The sequence below is a fragment of the Frankliniella occidentalis genome, unplaced genomic scaffold (genome assembly GCF_000697945.3).
Source record: "Frankliniella occidentalis isolate FOCC.00 unplaced genomic scaffold, Focc_3.1 Scaffold22, whole genome shotgun sequence".
NCBI classification, from domain to species: Eukaryota; Metazoa; Arthropoda; class Insecta; order Thysanoptera; family Thripidae; genus Frankliniella; species Frankliniella occidentalis.
The window spans coordinates 1,041,355-1,058,676 of record NW_026267152.1 but is presented as its reverse complement, the minus strand read 5'-3'; the positions used below and the strand labels follow the sequence as shown (position 1 = coordinate 1,058,676).

The following is a 17,322-nucleotide window of genomic DNA, read 5'->3' as shown; positions in this document are numbered from 1 at the left end:
CTTTGACTCAGCAAAAGTTTTGTAACACACTGTGCACTCGAATGGCTTTTCTTCTCTGTGGGTTATGAGATGTCTCTTCATGTATGTTGATTTGGCGAATGTCTTCTTGCATATGATGCATTCGAATGGCTTCTCTAAAGTGTGCTTTCGCATATGCACTTCTAGATTTGCCGGGCTGGGAAAGGTCTTGTAACACGCAGGGCAGTCGAACGTTTCTTTGTCTTCTTCGTTCTTGTACGTTTCTTGGTATTTTTTCAGTTGGTCTGTTGGGGGCAGTGAATTGTTGCCTTCGATGCACTTACTTGATTGTTTTATCTTGTGCATTGTGAAAGTCGTGGCAAAATGGCACCTTCTTTTCAATGTTGGCACTTAACTAGCACGATGCGACGCATTCGAAAATCGCAGTGGTCTGGAAAGACAGAAAGAAGTGTTGATAATCGAAAACCATTCTTTATATCTGACCAAAATAAACTTTGTCTAAATTTGGTGTGCCAGGTGAGGGTGGACGCCCCAGTGTTGCAGGTTTGCTCATGCTCTTGGGCAGAAGTGGGGCCATGGCACCTTCTGGGCGGGAGTAGGCAAACCCGCAACACTGGACGGCACTCTTTAAATGTTTATGTACAATTTTGTCGTTCTGCTCTTCCCTGAGCATGCTCGAAGTTTGCAGTTTTCATTTATAATATCACCGACAAAAATTTTCACGGTAGCGAAAATTGTTTGTATACCGGGTTTGTAAATACGCTGCACGCAGCAGTGTTGTTTGTGGGTTTGCATACTCTTTATGGCCACTGCGGCCATATTGAGTATGCAATCCCGCAAAACTACTGCACATTTAGTTACACCCGGTACAGCGTAGCTTTTTGTTGGAAATTTCCAAACATGCGCTGAAGAATACTATTTTCGATGCATACCTGAATCTTCCAGTACGCGATGCTCGCTGAGAGTTGCGCTGCTCAATAGTCCCTGCTCGCCATGGCTGCGGGGGCTATGGCTGCCTCGTCGCGACTGAACTGAAACTGCGACTGACCAGCGACCCCAGCGCTCCGCGCCGAGCAGCTCAGTCGCGCCTGCATTCCGCTATGCTTGCACTTTTTGTCGGTCTGTCTCCCTGCCATGTTCTTATGTTCTTTACTGAACTAAACTCCTGGCTTGCAACCTTGAAACACCCCAAAAATGTTCTGGGACAGTGCCATTTCTTAGAGATTTTTGAGCGAAATAAAAATTCTAGTACTTCGTCCCCAGGTGAAGCTACTCAAGACGATCAGTCATATATTAGTGTTATTTGCGTACATAATGTTTCTTTGTTAAGGCGTCACGCGGTTTTCCAAATGCAGTCGTATTTGGCCTACAGGCCGTCACCTCTGCCTCAGCCCCACCCTGCTGTGCCCCGCCCCGACACGCCACGCCCCGACTTTCTGCAATTAGAGAGGAAGACGACCCGCGAATCCGCGAGTGAAACCTCATCGGAACAGTGAAAATGAGGAATGGGGGCGGATACTGCTGGTGGCCGCGCCGGGCAGACGAGGGTAAACACGTCGAAAATCAACCCGCGAGAGGCGGGGCGGGGTGGGGCGGGGCGGAGCGGAGCTGTAACGCTCGGTGGATCCGCGATGCCGCCGGGCCGGGCTGGCCGGGCTAATGGGCAAGACTTTCATCCACGTCCGTCAGTACGTCCATCCATCTAGCCATCTAGCCGCCCCTGCCACTGCTGCTGCTGCTGCTGCTGCTGCTGCTTCGCGCAGAAAATGGCTTTCGGTTTCGCCGAGCTCGCCGAAACGCGCGTGCCGTCCGAGTGCAGCATGCATCGCGGGGCGGGGCCTTTCTCTCCAGATTCACTCTGGACTTGGAGCAGCAGGTCTGGTCTGTGGGCCTGGATGGAGAGGAGGGGAGGGGAGGAAGACCAAAGAAGAGAAGGGAAATCTGAAATAAGTCCCCGATCGACGCGCGCGCGGCGCCGGCGCTGTTATTGTGATCAGCGAGTCATGAGTCACTCGGCGCTGACTCTCCGCGGCAGAGGCGGCAGGTGCGGCAGCTGCAGCAAACGGCAGCTGTTGCGAGAAAGTGCCGCCGCCGCGCGCCAGCGGCGCAGCTGCACGAGGACTTAGTCAGGTGCCCTCTTGATTTTATTCTTTATCCTGAGGAAGTGGGGGTAATTAGAATTAATGCAGGAACTGGAGACTTTAGAGACCTCCGACGCGGGCGGGGCGGGGCGGAGCAAGGGCCGCGGTGGCGGGGCGCCGCCGCGAGCGGGAAGTTTTGAAACTCGTTTGGCGCGGTCCGAGCGCGGTGGCTGCGGCGCTGTGCAGGCTGTCGTGCATAATGAAGAGCCGCCCGCCCCGCCCCGCACCGCCCCGCCCCGCCTCGCCCCGCCCCGCCACCTCACACCTGATCTAGTGTGCGCAGGTGGGGGGCTTATCTGCATGCCCTCATCTGCGAGTGCGCGGGGCTCCTATGCAGGGTGCAGCGGGGACTAGGTATAGTTTAAACACCGCAAAAAGAAACACATCGCCACTTCAAACGTTTCCTGCTGTTCATTTTGCTTGCTAAGCAAGCGCCTGGATGTATATTTTCCCAAAGTACGACCGTGTGCCGCAATTGCAAAATCTCCACCTCCGACACGATCCCCACGCGAGGGACCCTTTCTTCACTCTCTTGCCGGCCTGACCGGGGCATAACCCACGCGCAGAGCCCAAGCAGCCAGCGCTGCGCCCGCTCAGGAACTTGGCTGCATTTCAGCACGCGGATTCGTCCACTTTCGAAATGCGTCGGCTTCTCGTTACGGTTACTGACTGAGGCTGTTGTTGTTCGTTTGCAGTCGCTGTATGTTGTGCACCCAAAAAGGTGGATACTTGATTTGAGTACGGTACTTGACAAGTTAAGGCCCAGGACTTGGTTTAAGAATTTCTTCAGATCAAATTGAGTAAAATATTCTCAAAACAAGTACCTGTCCTCAACTTGTCAAGCACCGGAACTCAAATCAAGAATCCACTTTTCTGGGTGTGTGCTCCCCGCGTATCGTACTGCGTCCCGTCTGTTTCGACGTACTACCGGGCTGGCGGTGGATGCGGACGGGCCTGGTTTCTGTATGGGCGAGTACGTACTCGCGTGTGTAAACGGAAGAGCGATTCGCGAATCGGCGGCGGTGCTTTTGATTCGCTCACTACAACTAGCCTGATTGCCGCTTGCGCGACGCGGCGTGCTGCTGCAGCCGCGGCGGCGGCGTTCTCCCGGTTCTCCCCGCCTCTTTCTGGTATCGGTTTTCTCTCCCCAGTCGATCTGCTGCAGTGTTCGTCTTGTCGCCGTGATGCAACTCGCATCCACTTTACTACACACGGCGGAGCGGTGGTGTGTGGTGTGCCCCGCCCCGCCCGCCGCCGCACCGCGTCGCGCTGCAAGCCACACTCGTGACTCGGTGGTGTTGATTTCCAGCGCGCGGGATTTCCCACACTTTATTTTACGCGCTACTACGCCACCCCCTTCTCCCCATTTTTTGACGGCAGCATGTGTCTGGCTCCCATTTGATCACACCTGCCTTTGCCTTATGGGCCGCGTGTCCGGAGATTTGACGTTGTTCCTCGTTTGTTTTCGCAGGTCTGCTGCTGGTGGCGACGTGCCTCCTCGCCTGCGCACAGGCCGCGTCGCCGCCCCCGCCGCCCGCCCCCGCGCCCCCTGGGGCCGCGCCCCCGGAGCAGGGGCCGGCCGCGCCATGGGAGGCGCCAGAGGCGGGGGCGGGCTCGGCGGCGGGCGACCTCGCCAAGCCCGCCCTCAACGAGCTGGTGTCCGGGGCGCAGGGACCGCCCCCGCAAGTGGAGCAGAAGGACAAGAACGGCGGCCCACCCGTGCTGCCCTCGGCGCAGGCCGCCCAGCCCCCTACCGGTGCACCTGGTGACAGCCACAGTACAACGCCGCAGTCCGCGGCCACGGGTAAGCCGACTTGTTCAAATGGCCCCTGCGATCGGCACTTATGAACCTTTATGTACTTACGATCTTGTCGACCTGCAGGGAGACGGCGAGCCGCTGACCGCCTGGCAGCTGAACGCGGCCCTCGGCTCGTGAGCGCCGAGCAGGAAGCCAACGCGGTTGCCGCCCGGCCTAGGCCTCACCGAGTGCCTGAGAGCGAGGATGCTGACGAAGGGACGGAGGTCGGTGCCGGCGGCGTCACCAAGCGGCCGCGGGTGCGCCTCTCGGTGCGTCGCGGCGCCAAGCCCAACGCCACGACGACGGCGTCGCCTCCGCCGCCTGCTCCCGTCGGTCCGGCGCCCGCGGCGCCGCCCCCGACCAAAGACGCGGACTGGAAGCCGGCGGCCGTGGAGGACAACGGACTCGTGACCACGGAGCCCCCCGGGGTGCAGACCGCGGCCACCCCAGCGCCCGCGCCACCGACGGCGGCCGCGAGCGCGCCGCGGGCCGAGCAGCCTCCGGAGCCGCTGCCGCCACGCCGGGGCGAGCCCGGGGAGATGATGGAGCTGAGCAGCGTGTCGCCGCTGCAGCGCAGCAGGCTGTCCACGCTGCGGTGGCGCCATCCTGAGCGGGCGGACAGCACCACGGAGCCGCCCAGGAGGATCAAGCACAGGGAGACCACCTGGGACGCCCCTGGCACCACCACGCACAGGTGAGCGGTTGCGGAAGTACACTATTCACCCCTTAGCGAATATGTTTTATTCTTTACTGATCGCACCTTTCCCCGCAGGCCGCTTGTTCGCCGCGGGTCGGTGAGGTACGGCGTTGGTGGTAGTGCGACGACGACCTCCACGTCCACGAGCACCGGCCCGACGCCCACCCGAAGCCTGGACGAGGACATGCGTGTGCCCGAGACGGCCTCGGCGTGGACGCTGGCGTCCATGAAGGGCCTGGCGCCCATGCCGAAGGTCGAGTCCGCAGCCCATGAGAGGCCTCCAAGTGCCGTCCTGCCTGAGGGGCTGCCGTTCACCACGGCCTTGCCGCCCATCGTCATCGAGGTCTCCACCCTGCCAGGCAAGCTCCATCCCAATCCTCTTCCTCCGGCACAGAGCGCTCCACTGTAGTGTACTACACGCGCGCTGCGCGCGCCCAGCCACCGTCACGTTGTATTTGCGCTCTAGTTCCGCGCCGTAACACCCGCTGCCCTTAGTATAACACACAGGACGCGTTTCCGCGAAGCGGTCGTCGTCCTGCTGCTACTTCTCACCTTATTTTTTGTGCCCAACCGCCCAACCTGTGTTGTTCTGCTAATCATTTTCACATTAACGATGGGGCCGTACCCTCGTCGTCTAGCCCCCCCACCAGGGGGGCCCCCTTGTTGCCTGCTTGATGTGCTGCTGTGCCACGGTGGCGGTGCTGTATGTAACTAACCCGCGCCCGTCGCTCGCGCGCGCTTTCTTTCTCTCCGCAGACGTGACCCCCGCTCACGCCCACGCCGTGCACACCGTCCTGGCCAACACCCCCGCGCCGGGCCTCGAACTGCTGCTCAACAAGGAGCCCCAACAAGAGGGTCTGCAGACCGACAAGAAGCCCAGCAGCAACATGATGCTGGACGCCGAGCCGCACCTGCCGCTGGAGAGCGTGTTCTCGACGGGCAGGCCGCCACAGTCCCCCGCGCGGCCTATCGTCCCCGCCGCGCCCGACTCTCCGGCCTTGAGCGCTGCCGCCAACAGCACGGGGGAGAACCTGGTGGTGCAGCCGCTGCAGCCCGAGGAGGTCATCGTGGAGGTGGAGCCGGCCAAGCCCCGCGGCAGGCCAACGTCCACGCCGCCCACCCCGGCGCACATCTCGCACAACGCGGTGCACGCACCGGATGAGGAGGACGACGATGAAGATGAAGGGGCCACTACAAACGCGCCCAACATCCACGTCGTGGACCCGCCGGACCTGGCGACGCCGCCAGTCGGCCCCGCTCCCGCAGCACCCGCTGCTCCAACCAGCACGGCCGCGGCCGCGACCACCACCAGCCGCCGGCCGGACCTGTGGCGGCCCGTGCAGCCCGAGGTGCAGCCCGCCGTGCCCACCCCCGGCCCGTCCATGGTGGAGTACTTCACGTTCGCGCCGTCCGCCAACTCTCCTAGCGCGTCTGGTTCGGCCTCCGGCACTGCCACGGGCTCTGCCCCGGACACCGCCCCGGGCACGGTCAGCGGACCCAGCCAGCCGAGCGCCCCTAGCGCACCCAGTGCGCCCAGTGCGAGCCCCAGCCAGGGTCCTGGTGTCGTGAGCTCGCCGGACCAGGACGAGGACATGGCCTCCTCGCCCGCCCCCACGTCGTTCCCCGGAGAGGAGATAGCGGTGTCTACCCTCTCACCCGAGGAAGCCGAGGAAGACGTCCGGGAACAGGATGAAATCCTGCCGGGGGTCCCCGTACCATCAGGCACGGCCTCGTCGCGTCACCCGCCCACCACCACGCAGGTCTCGCCCACCCTGGACCCAGACGACGACGTCTTAGACTCTTCTTCGACGAGGCCACCTCCCCTCACAACTCCAACCCCGACTCGCCAAACTGAGGAGCCACCAGCCGGGGAGGTCACCGCCGGTGACGTCCTGGTGGACAACACGACTGCCGCCTCCTCCCCGTCCACCGCTGAGCCCACGATTCCGGCGACGCCAGTGACAGCGGCGCCGCCCATGCCGACGACCCGCACGGCGCCGCCGCCACCCACGTCCCCGCCAACAGCACCCGCCACGACGCCGACGTTCTCAACGCCGACGCCAGAACCATCCTCTTCCTCTTCTTCTCCGACTGAAGCTGGAATGATCACGACCACGGCGGTGCCCGTACCGCCGCTTTCTCCAGGAACGTCCGCACCCCCGACCGTGGCACCTCCGACGGCGCCCTCTGCAATGCCGTCCACGACGCCGACGCCCATGCCGGACATGGACGTTCCGGTGGAGGAAACGGTGCCCAGCAGTGAGGACGACGGTGAAACTCGTAAGTCACCCCCCGCTCGCCCACGACCGAGTCGGACCGTAGCCTAACTCTCGCTAACTCTCGGGGACCAGCTGGCCCCTAACGCCACCCACGCCCCCTCGCTGTGCGCCACCCCGCGACGAGGCTCGTGGTCGTCCCGGTGCCTCGTGAGACCCGCCAGAACCGGTGTTGGCATCGGGACGCCTCGGTCCTCGATTTGGAACACCACTTCACGTCACAGTCTGTAGCACGCCTGCAGCTCACGCCAACCCCCGGGTCGCTAACCCTTCTCTGCTTGCAGCTCTCCCGGAGGAGACCGTGCCAGAGCCCGCCCCGGAGCCCGCGGCCCCGGAGCCGGAGCCGGTCCCGATCCCGGAGGCCGTGCCCGCGTACCTCCGCCTGCTGATGGAGACGGACTGGGCGCAGTTCTGTCAGGAGGTCGAGGCCTTCAGGCAGGCCGCGGCTGCACTCATGAGCAACGGCACCTCCATGTAAGCCACACACTCGCGCTGGCTGTCATTTATTTCCTATTTGGAAGCCAAAGAAAACGGTCAGGACTCGTGCATTTTGTTCCCTTCTCTAGGAACGTCAAGCCGTCCCAGGTCGTGCTGCTGAATGTGGGGCCGACGCACTGCTCCGAGGCGGCCGACGAGGCTCGTGCCGAGGAGACGACCACCACGGAGATGCCCAGCGCCAGCAACAACCCCATCGCCAACATGATCTCAATCCAGATGTACATCGCGGACGCGAGCCTGCACTTCAGCCGGAACCTGACGGAGGACTTCCTCCGCTTCTGGGGATGCCGCGGGCTCGAGTACCCGGTGAGTGTATGACATTCTGTCCTCCGCCGCTCTGTTTCCTCTCAGGAATGAGTCTCCTCTAACTTGACGCGCCCCCTGACTTCTGCCCCCGCAGATCCGCAAGGTGGACCTGGTGCTGCCGCTGGGCGGCGCCGACGGCGGCTCCTCCGGCCAGGGCGGCGGCGCGGGCGTTATCGCCGCCATCGCCATCTCGTGCGTCGCGGCCGCCTGCCTGCTCGTGCTGGCTGCTCTGCTGGTGAGTGCCGTCGAGTTGCTGTTATTATTATTATTTTTTGTACCCCTTCTGGCGCTGCGCCGTTCTCCGTCACGTCACGCTGCTACACCCCGTACCGTTCCTCCCGCAGCTCATCATGCGCAAGCGGCAGAAGAGCCTGCGGTACGCGCAGCGGTGCACGCCCGTGTCGCTGGACGCGTACAGCCTCGACAGCGTGTCGGTGTGCAACAGCAGCAGCGTGCGCAGGAAGGGCGCCGGCGCGGGCGCGCGCGCCTCCAAGCGCTCGTACGGCAACCCCGCCTTCACCGACCCGGTCAGTATATCGCCTGCTTGTGTTGGGCCCTGCTGACGCTGCTGACCGCTGATCTGACCGCTTTGCTGACCGCTGTCCTTTCCCCCCCGCAGGCCGCCCCGTCGCACCCGCTCGCCTTCCCCGCGCTGTCCAGCATGAGCAGCGACCGCGGCAGCGTCGAGGTCGAGTTCAGCGCCATCCCCCAGGTGGCGCCCAAGGCCGACGAGCTGCCCGACGGCGCCGACACGCGCAACCGCTACGCCAACGTGATCCCACTGCCCGAGACCCGGGTGACGCTGAGCTGCAAGGACGGCGACCCGCTGTCCCAGTACATCAACGCGAACTACGTGCGCGGGCCCAAGAACGCCGACAAGTTCTACATCGCCTGCCAGGCGCCGCTCGCCTCCACCGTCCACGACTTCTGGCGGATGGTGTGGGAGACGCAGGCCAAGGTCATCCTCATGCTGACCGACCTCGTAGAGGATGGCGTGGTGAGTTAAGCGTCACTCTGTCGTGGATCCGTTGGTCCTGGAGCCGTTGTTCCAGTTGTAATGTTGGTCTTCCCCCGCAGGAAAAATGCGCCGACTACCTTCCACCGTCCGAAGTGACGGACTGCCACAGACTCTTCGGTGACTTCCAGGTCACACTGAAAAAGCGCGAAGTAAAGGACAAATACGTTGTATCGAGCATCCAACTCAAGGTAGGGTTTTTGACGGGTTTTTGCTTTGATGACTACTTTCGGATGATCGCCGAGCACGAATACCAATTATTTCCCCCTGTCTGCAGAACATGGAGACCAACTTGTGGCGGGAGGCCACGCACATGTGGTACATGGGCTGGCCGAGCAGAGGCGTCCCGGACGACCCCAGCACCATCATCGCCTTCCTCATCGAGGCGCGCGCCTTCATGCGGAACCCGAGCTCCTCGGCGACGGCTGCGGGGGCGGCGCCGGGGGCGCGCCAGGCACCACGTGCAGCGCCGCACATCGTGCACTGCAGCCCGGGCACCGGCCGCACTGGCACCGTGCTCGCCATCGACCTGTGCATCAGGGAGTTTGAGACGACCCGGCAGGTGGACATCCCCCGCACCGTGTACCGCCTTCGGAAGGACCGAGCGGGCTGCGTGCAGACCAAGGAGCAGTACATGTTCATCTACAAGGTGCGTGGCATACGAGAAGCCTGACCGCACAAGCAAAGGTTTCAGTTTCTTTGTGTTTTTCAATTCTAATTTGTTTCTCTCTCCTTTTCAGGCCTTGAGTTTATATGCGACTAAGCTAACGGGAGGTGCGCTGGATTCAATATGATGCGTCACTACTAGTCCATTGAAGTAGAGTTCACCAACACACATAGAGCAAGTCATGACTATGGAGTTAAGCAGAAGACGGTCCTGCACTAGGAACCCAGTGTGTTATCCATGATCCGTCATCCTTTATATGACAAAAAAACTCATCCTGTGTGACTGAGTTTTAAATTGTTTTTCAAAAAAGCTTTGCTGATAATGTACCTTGCTGACAAATGGCGACAAACATATTTTGCTGCCGGCACATTATTTAAATGTCATTGATGGCAACTTGGGTGAGTACCAATACACGTATTTATCATTTGTAACATGATGAGTGATGGATGATGGGTGCCTAGTGCAGGACTATTGTAAGTGAAAAATATATTTAGAGAAATGTTTTATATTGTATTTCTCAATGAAATAACTGCACTGACACATGCTTAAAATTAAGCAAGAGGCAAATAATTGTTGTTTTTTACTCGTTCTTTACCAACCCACTTTCCCTTCTCGTTGGTAGGAAGAACGAGTATTGTTCTCAGTGCTGTGTAACCCTTTTTCTGTTCCTGTTTTCATCTCAGAACACACAACACCTACACACATGACAATAGTACCACTGTAAAGCGGGAACGCTGGTCTCAATTAAAGCAATGAACCTTTTTTCAGGTTTAATAGTATAATTTTGAGCACTCTTAACAAATTTTGCGTGTTTTCATTCTAAGTCCCAGACCAGAGCTTATTTTGAGCGTGTTGAAAAACGTAGTTAAGCAACGAAAATGGATGATGCATGCATCTTTGAACTTATGAGATGTTAATGAAACTGTTTTATTAACATGTTTAGAGTCGCTACCGAAGCATTTTAATGAGTTTACTTAACAGATCCTCCTAAAAACTTGCAAGTCCTGTGACGGTGGAGGAGTGCGTGAGGTTATGGCGGCGCCATCTGTGCTGCCATCTGTGGGCGGTTAGTAACTACTTCACAGTGAGCGCGCGGGCGTTTTAAATGTACCTTTTATCGCCACGGAAAACCCTCCATCACCCTATACACACACTTCTCCATTACTCTGAGATAAAAGCAGGAACAGATTTTGAAGAACTACCGTGGTTTGGTTAAGAACGAGTTTCCTACTTAGCACAAAATTCATTTTGTGTTCATAGTTTCCCTTGTTTTATGTTAAGGAACTTGAGCTCTTACTAGAATCAATACATAGGCAGCATTTTATATTCCATGACATGTACAATAACGTAGAAATTTTGCTCAGTTTTTAATGTTAGTTTCGTCAACTTTCATTTTCACCAAATATTCAGTGTCTACAGTGTCTTATGCACAGGTAGATGTTCAATTGAAGGAAATTCTTTGATAGTATGGGAATTTGGCTGTGCAGTGTTTTGTCTATGTTGTGTTGGCTCTGTATAATTGGTAAAATACTATATCATACTTGTTAATTTTTGTTGTTGAAGGGAATGATTCCATGTGAGGCAATTTTTGTTTGATTATCACTGTATTTTGTAGCTTGCAGTAGGCTCCTCGGAACCTGCTGAAACAATAATTGTGTATTGCCTTATCTAATCATGTTTTACTGGATGACCCTGTAGTCATGTGATATTATGTGTATGACATTTTTTTATGAAGTGTAAAAATTATATACATAGACTTATGTCTTTTGTAGCCGTGATATTAATGCAAAAATTTGTATGTGCTTAGAAATTTTTGACAGATTGATATTTTTTATTTATTTAGAGGAATAATTTTGAGCATTGAACTTAGTAAATTTGTTATTCTTATACTGTACAACAACGGCCTTTGAACTTTTTTCATGGCCAGGGTGTTCGTATTCTTATTATAAAATGTTTTGACTGTAATCTTTGAAAAGACCTATCTGTACAAAAGTTTTCTTTCAAACAAGAAAAACAAACAAATGAAGTTATTGAAAAGGTATTTCTGTTATCTTTGCATCACAATTTTCCCATACTGTGGGTTTTAAAATTAGACAGTTTTGAGACAATGCATGCTAATTGAGTAAGATAGGAGTCATTTAATCATGCTTATGCACAAGAAATGTTTTTTAACATCATTTATTTACCAATGACTGCAAATTTGATCTCCTGATTACAATTGTATGGTATGTCTTCAGATAGTTTGCTATACTGGCATCAAAAGATAGGAAGAAAAGGAAGATATTTGTCACAGCCAAACTTGTCACAGTAGTCGCAAATTTATGTTTTATTGACAATCTTTAGAATGGCAAAAATGAATTTCTTTAGAGCGTTCAGATTTACTTGACATTTGATCAAAATTCTTTTGTGGAAAAAAAACTACAACCACTATTCAGTGTGTTATTGTGACAAGTTTAAGATGAACAGAAAATTTATGGACAACATTTTGCAACTCATTTGTGACAAGTCTCTGCGCCTTGAGTAGTGTCATAGATTCTATGGAATTAAGTTCTCTCATTGTGTAATATCAGTATCAAGCCGCCTATTTTACTCATGTTACCATATTGTAATAGTGCACTTTACCCCAGTCCAGAAAATACCCATACTGTTCTACAGTTTAAATTTTGGGTAACCCATACTGGAACACTACTTTTTTTGCCTTTTAATTTTCAGTATTTGATAGTAAGCATTTGTTGTTTATATAAAGCATATGACTTTCCAACTGCTTGAGTGTAATTACATGACAAATTTAAAAAGTTCCTTTTATTTTAAGTGTATTTTAGACGAAAAAAAAAAAACCAACACACGTTTCTGCTGTTGTCACCATATGATGGAAAGTAAGCAGGGATCAAACTGATGAAGTTTGCAACTTAATTGATCTTGTTTCCTCTAAATTAAACTTGAAGTAAGGTGGTGATACAAATATAGTTAGAAATGTTTTTAGAAGAATGGTGCTAACAGCTAGCATTCTCATGATCAGAAATTATGTGTCAGCTCTAGACATGGACAGGAATACCTTGAATCTCAAAAACAGAATCTTTTACATTGCAGTAATGGTTTTTCTTATTCATGAGGGCAATTGCTTCATTTTTTGACACTTAAATTGGATTTTAATAAGTAAAACTCCAAGTCCTGGAAAATTAAAATAACATTTGTAATGTAGAGGACCATTACCTTCAATGCAATGCAGTGATGTAGAAACCAGCTCATGGTAGTTATTTATTTATTATTCAGTAACCCGCTCAATTTCCAATAGAGCTTACCACGCACCAGAGCGTCCGTTCTTGATGAATAAAGATGTATATTATATTTTGTAAATGTGTATTATTTGTTTAGTATGATTTAAATGGATGCTAAGAACATTACCTTTTTGTGATTTATTGTTACATAGGGGTGTATACTTTTAATCTGGAAAGCCCACGGGCCACTGTAGGCCCCAATAAATACGAAACACTAACTTTTGGTCATGTGACTGTTTTTGACTGGCAAAGTGAAACTTGACTAACACGTTGAGTCCCAGAGGGTCATTAATCACGTGCTTTGTGACTATATGTGTGGTCACGTGGGACTCAATGTGAAAACTAGTCAAAACTTAGGCAGGGAGAGACTCACTTTGACAGTCAAATGACTAAAAGTGAGTGTTTCGTGATTACTGGGGCCATTTGCCACTGTGTTGACATTTGACATGTCTCCAACCCAATATGCACCTGAGGTATATATATGCTACTTGAAATGCCTGCAGGAAATTTCATTTGAAGTTTTAAAACTCCATACCATGGGCATTAAAGCACACTTGGACTTATAGACAAATAAAAAGAAATAGTACCATTACATAACACAATTGGCTTTCTTTTAAAAGCTTACAGGAAAATATCAATGGGATAGAATCATTCGTGAGTTAGTATTAATCCAGAACTAGGCAGATAGAGTCGCTGGAGAGTCAAACCATAAGCAGAGAACTCAATTTACACTACTCATACATGCAAAGCTAATAAACCTATATTAAGTTTGACTAAAATAATGGATGGACCCAGAATCATTTTTTTCTTCTTTTTGTTTCAACGTTGCTTTTTAAATAGTTTAAGAAGTTTCATGAATTTAGAAGGGAAGGACAAGGGACTAAAGGCCAAGGTCTGACTTATTCTATAGTTTTGTGATCTGATTAGTAAAAATCCACAATGTGCATTGGGCGCTACAAACTGATAGAACTGACAGTTTTGCGACTGGCAAAAGAGTGGGCAACAGCAGAAAGACTACGCTGGAAAAACTGTCTAGGTCGCAGAAAGGAGTTCACGGACACAGGTTAATCGCATACCTCACTTTTGTATTTCCAAAACGTTTGGCTGCTTTAATTTTATATCAATAGGCAGGAGGTAAATCCACGTGTTCTGTGGGGTTGTCACGGCCCTACTTCATTTTTTTGCTGCCTCGAAAAACGGGTTGTGGGGATTCGGGAGTGAAATGGGATGCCTACCCATCAGGCGCCGTCTTTTCAACGCTGCGAGAAAGCAGGGAGTTCCGCCCGGGCGATTGGGGATACTCACATTATTCTAACTCATCTGACCAAACAAGTGTGTCAAAGGCTAAGCACGTGCTTGGTTTAAAATAAATCCCCAGGTCCATGTAGAAAATCTAAGTGTGTGGCATGTATACTAAATTGACTGGTAGAAGAAATACATGGTATTTACATTGAGAATTATGTGTATTTACATTCTTCCATCAAAATTGAGCAATTACACAGATAAAAATTATTTATAAATTAACAAAATGTCAATATACAGAAATATTTATATACAATACGTATATAATAACAACACATATCACTATATAAAATACTGATTTGGTATCTTGATTGTACTATCTGACAAAGACACTACATTCCTAGGTGTCAGTCTAGTAATACATAATAAATAAAACCACAGCCTCTCGAGGGAGGCAAATCCATGTATCAATTGTAATCATTAAAATAAATCTAAATAAAACATACGAGATTCGAGATCAAGTGAAGTTCTGAAAATAGACTTCCAAAGGTCCATTAACACAACAAATGGTCACTAATTGGGCGTAAACCATTAATTCAATGCTGTCAAATAAATAGATTATAAATTATAATAAAGGATAAAACTAAGATTGGAATGCATGTCGTTGAAAGCCTTATCCTATGTCAATCGGTGTAAACAAAATCTCATCTTGATCGTGGGATTCAGACGGATGACTTTTCCCTTCCCCTTGGAGCGCGTGCTAGGCGCCTCAGCAGTCATGGGGAAGAGGTGTAGCGAGAGAGCAAAGAGACTAGAATATCGAGGCCACCGGAGGGTGGTTGTCGCCAAACGCGATGCGCAGCTGCAATCCCTGTCGGTCGCGACACGACAGACGGTGTCCTCCCCGGGTCCGCTGTAGCGCAGACCTGGCGGACGTTGTCATCGAGTCGCTAACATCCTGCAGGCCGTCAACGCCCCCCTGACGACGCCGTCCGCGCAGGTCTCCCATGGACACAGACCTGGGCCGACGCGTGCTGTAGTCGCGGGTATGCGGGGTGCGCGCGCCGGCGCGCGCGTCTCCCCGCTAGCCGCAGAAGTGCTCCTTGACGGTCTCCACGCACGTCTTGCACTTGACCTGGCAGCACCACTGGAAGCTGCACTGGCAGTGGCGGCTGACCTGTCGCGTCTGCCTGCGCACGCGGTGGCCGCACGCCCGGCACAGCTCCTTGCACGAGCGCCGCTCCGACCGGCCCACGCCCTCGCCGCGGTTGCGCGAGCAGGTGCGGCCCTTGGTGCCCGTCCAACCTGAAAGCAGAGCAGAGTGAGATTAGGTTCCCGTCGGGCTGAGGAGCGCAGGTGCTGCTTCTCCGAGAATTACGGAGTAGAAATTTTTAAGTCCAAAATTTTTCGGAGAAAATTGAAAATTTCCCCATCAAAAAAGTGAAAATATTGAAAAAAAAATTTAAAAAAAGGAAAAACAGGAACTTTTCAGAAGGAAAACAATTAAACAAAAAGAAGGCATTGAAAAGTTATCCTAAATTACGTTTCTAGAAAATCAAAATTACAAGTCGGGAGACGCACCTGTGGTGTTGTTGACTTTGCAGTAGTCGGGCGACTCCTCCAAGAAGACGAGCTTCTCCGGCGGCACGGCGGGGGCGCTGCGCTGCACCAGCCCGGACGCAGAGTTGCCCAGCACGAGCTTACCGTGCCCGGCCTCGAAGTCGATGCGCACGGCGTGGTCGTACTGCCTCCGGAGCGCGGACGCCACGCGCGAGAAGCTCGGCACCGCCATCCAGCACGTCTGCAGCGAGCAGGACCCGGACACCCCGTGGCACTTGCAGTGCTTCTGCAGTGAGTCGCGAACCGCCTGGAAGAGGAAAAACATCGTTAGCGTCGCTCTCCGAATCGTGTTGCATGTAAGAGGTGCTCGAGGCCGTGTGGCAGCAGAGCCGCACGTCCGCGTCACACGTAGGTCAATGACGGACTTACCAGTCGGCCGGCGCGGTTGTTGTGCAGCGAAGTGTAGGCCCAGGCATCGTTGCCCTTCCGCACGAGAGAGTCCAGGAACTTGGCGGCGACGGACTCGCCGTAGGCCACGTGGTCGCTGCAGCCGGACCACACCCACTTCTTTTTGCCTGCAATCGCGAGAACAGGGGGGTCGTTAGAGAGTCATTGAGCACCGTGTGGGGAGAGCGCTAGCTTTCTCCACAAAACGTCAGGACGTAGGACGAAGAGACGGGAACTCACCGACACCACGACTGTTGACGTCGTTCTTGTCGCCATCCTGGTCCGACGTGGAGCCCGCGCGCCGCGCTCCGGATGGGTTGTTTGTGAGCACCTGCTGCGCAGTCTTCAGGTCGCTCAGGCTGGGCTCTTCGCTGTCTCCGTCACCCAGGGCGGACGAGGAGCCGGGCATGCGGCAGCCGCAGTCCGGGAGGTTGCCCGCGGAGCACGACCTGGTCACGGCGTGCACCACGCCGGCGGAGGTGGCAGCCAGCACGAAGGCGGTCTCCTGGTTGGCTGGCTTGAACCCTCTTCTGGAACAAAACGGCAAGTGTTATGGTGGGCGACAGACGGCGCAGGGGATGCGCAGGGAGCGCGGGGCAGGGCGCCCGCGAGGTAGGCAGCGCGCCGCGGGGGAGTCAGTGGGACGGCCTACCCTGGCGGCGGCGGGCGGACCCGCGAGGCTGCCGCGCTGCCAACCGGAGGCGCCGGCGACAGCGACTCGTGGGAAAGCGGCGCCCGGTAAAGAGAAGAGGCGATGGCATTCCCAGAAAGTGGTGGAGCTGCGGGGTCAGCGACTCCCATAGCGCACCCCTAGCGCCGCCGGTGCTGCGGGCAGGGGCGGGGAGGCGGAGGGGCCGGGGGAGGGATGAGTCAGCGCGGGGGCAGATAGAGGTGCTAAAAGGGGCCCGACGACGCCCCGGGGCCGCCAAGCCCACGGCGCCTACCTGCACCTGCACCAGCCCCATCCGGACCCATAAAGAAAAGCAGACGAGCCGAGCACCCCGACCACCGGGGGCCGTGCGCAGCCGATCCGACGCAGAGCCGAGCCGGGCCGGCTGTAAACACACCGGCGATCACCCCCGGGGTTATAAAGGTATCAACTTTCCTCCCGGTGGGGCTGTAGAGGGGGAAGGGGGCTGCAAAACAGTCGGCAAACACCCCCGGCCAGAGGTGTCGATTCGAGTCGCCGGTGATCACGAGCGGGTCCTCCCGGTGCACCGTGCAACACCACCGGCGGCGGCGGCGCGCCAGGTTCGGGCGGAAGTGAAGGATGGCTCCTCGGACAACAAAACGGCCGTCTTTATAATAATTATATTACCCCAATGTGGCGCCCATGGAGCCAGGCGGGCCCAGGCCGGGCCGCTCCGACAGATTCTCACCTCACGTGCCTTTGGCCGCCCCCCGGCCCGCCCCCCAGC

General features: G+C 54.5%; 2 protein-coding genes across 5 annotated transcripts in view; one reads left to right on the top strand and one right to left on the bottom strand.

Annotated features, from left to right (window-relative positions):
* LOC113210977 (nascent polypeptide-associated complex subunit alpha, muscle-specific form) overlaps positions 1–12,781 on the top strand; it is a 40,254-nt gene extending 27,473 nt beyond the window's left edge. For all 3 annotated transcript variants that reach the window (XM_026429193.2, XM_052264875.1, XM_052264876.1), the window contains 12 exons: positions 3,592–3,924; positions 4,003–4,612; positions 4,691–4,974; positions 5,372–6,895; positions 7,176–7,365; positions 7,458–7,695; positions 7,790–7,930; positions 8,040–8,222; positions 8,315–8,692; positions 8,773–8,901; positions 8,988–9,359; positions 9,451–12,781. In XM_026429193.2, the coding sequence (XP_026284978.2) occupies positions 3,592–3,924; positions 4,003–4,612; positions 4,691–4,974; positions 5,372–6,895; positions 7,176–7,365; positions 7,458–7,695; positions 7,790–7,930; positions 8,040–8,222; positions 8,315–8,692; positions 8,773–8,901; positions 8,988–9,359; positions 9,451–9,504 (4,436 nt within the window). In that variant the 3' untranslated portion in view covers positions 9,505–12,781. The remainder of the gene's footprint in view (positions 1–3,591; positions 3,925–4,002; positions 4,613–4,690; positions 4,975–5,371; positions 6,896–7,175; positions 7,366–7,457; positions 7,696–7,789; positions 7,931–8,039; positions 8,223–8,314; positions 8,693–8,772; positions 8,902–8,987; positions 9,360–9,450) is intronic.
* Positions 12,782–14,099: 1,318 nt separating this feature from the next.
* LOC113210979 (protein Wnt-8b-like) overlaps positions 14,100–17,322 on the bottom strand; it is a 9,926-nt gene continuing 6,703 nt past the window's right edge. Inside the window, exons 3-6 of one of the 2 annotated variants that reach the window (XM_052264877.1) lie at positions 16,145–16,434; positions 15,887–16,032; positions 15,479–15,764; positions 14,100–15,202 (exon numbers count right to left, since the gene is read on the bottom strand). In XM_052264877.1, the coding sequence (XP_052120837.1) occupies positions 14,982–15,202; positions 15,479–15,764; positions 15,887–16,032; positions 16,145–16,434 (943 nt within the window). In that variant the 3' untranslated portion in view covers positions 14,100–14,981. The remainder of the gene's footprint in view (positions 15,203–15,478; positions 15,765–15,886; positions 16,033–16,144; positions 16,435–17,322) is intronic. The other variant, XM_052264878.1, reaches the window with a different exon arrangement.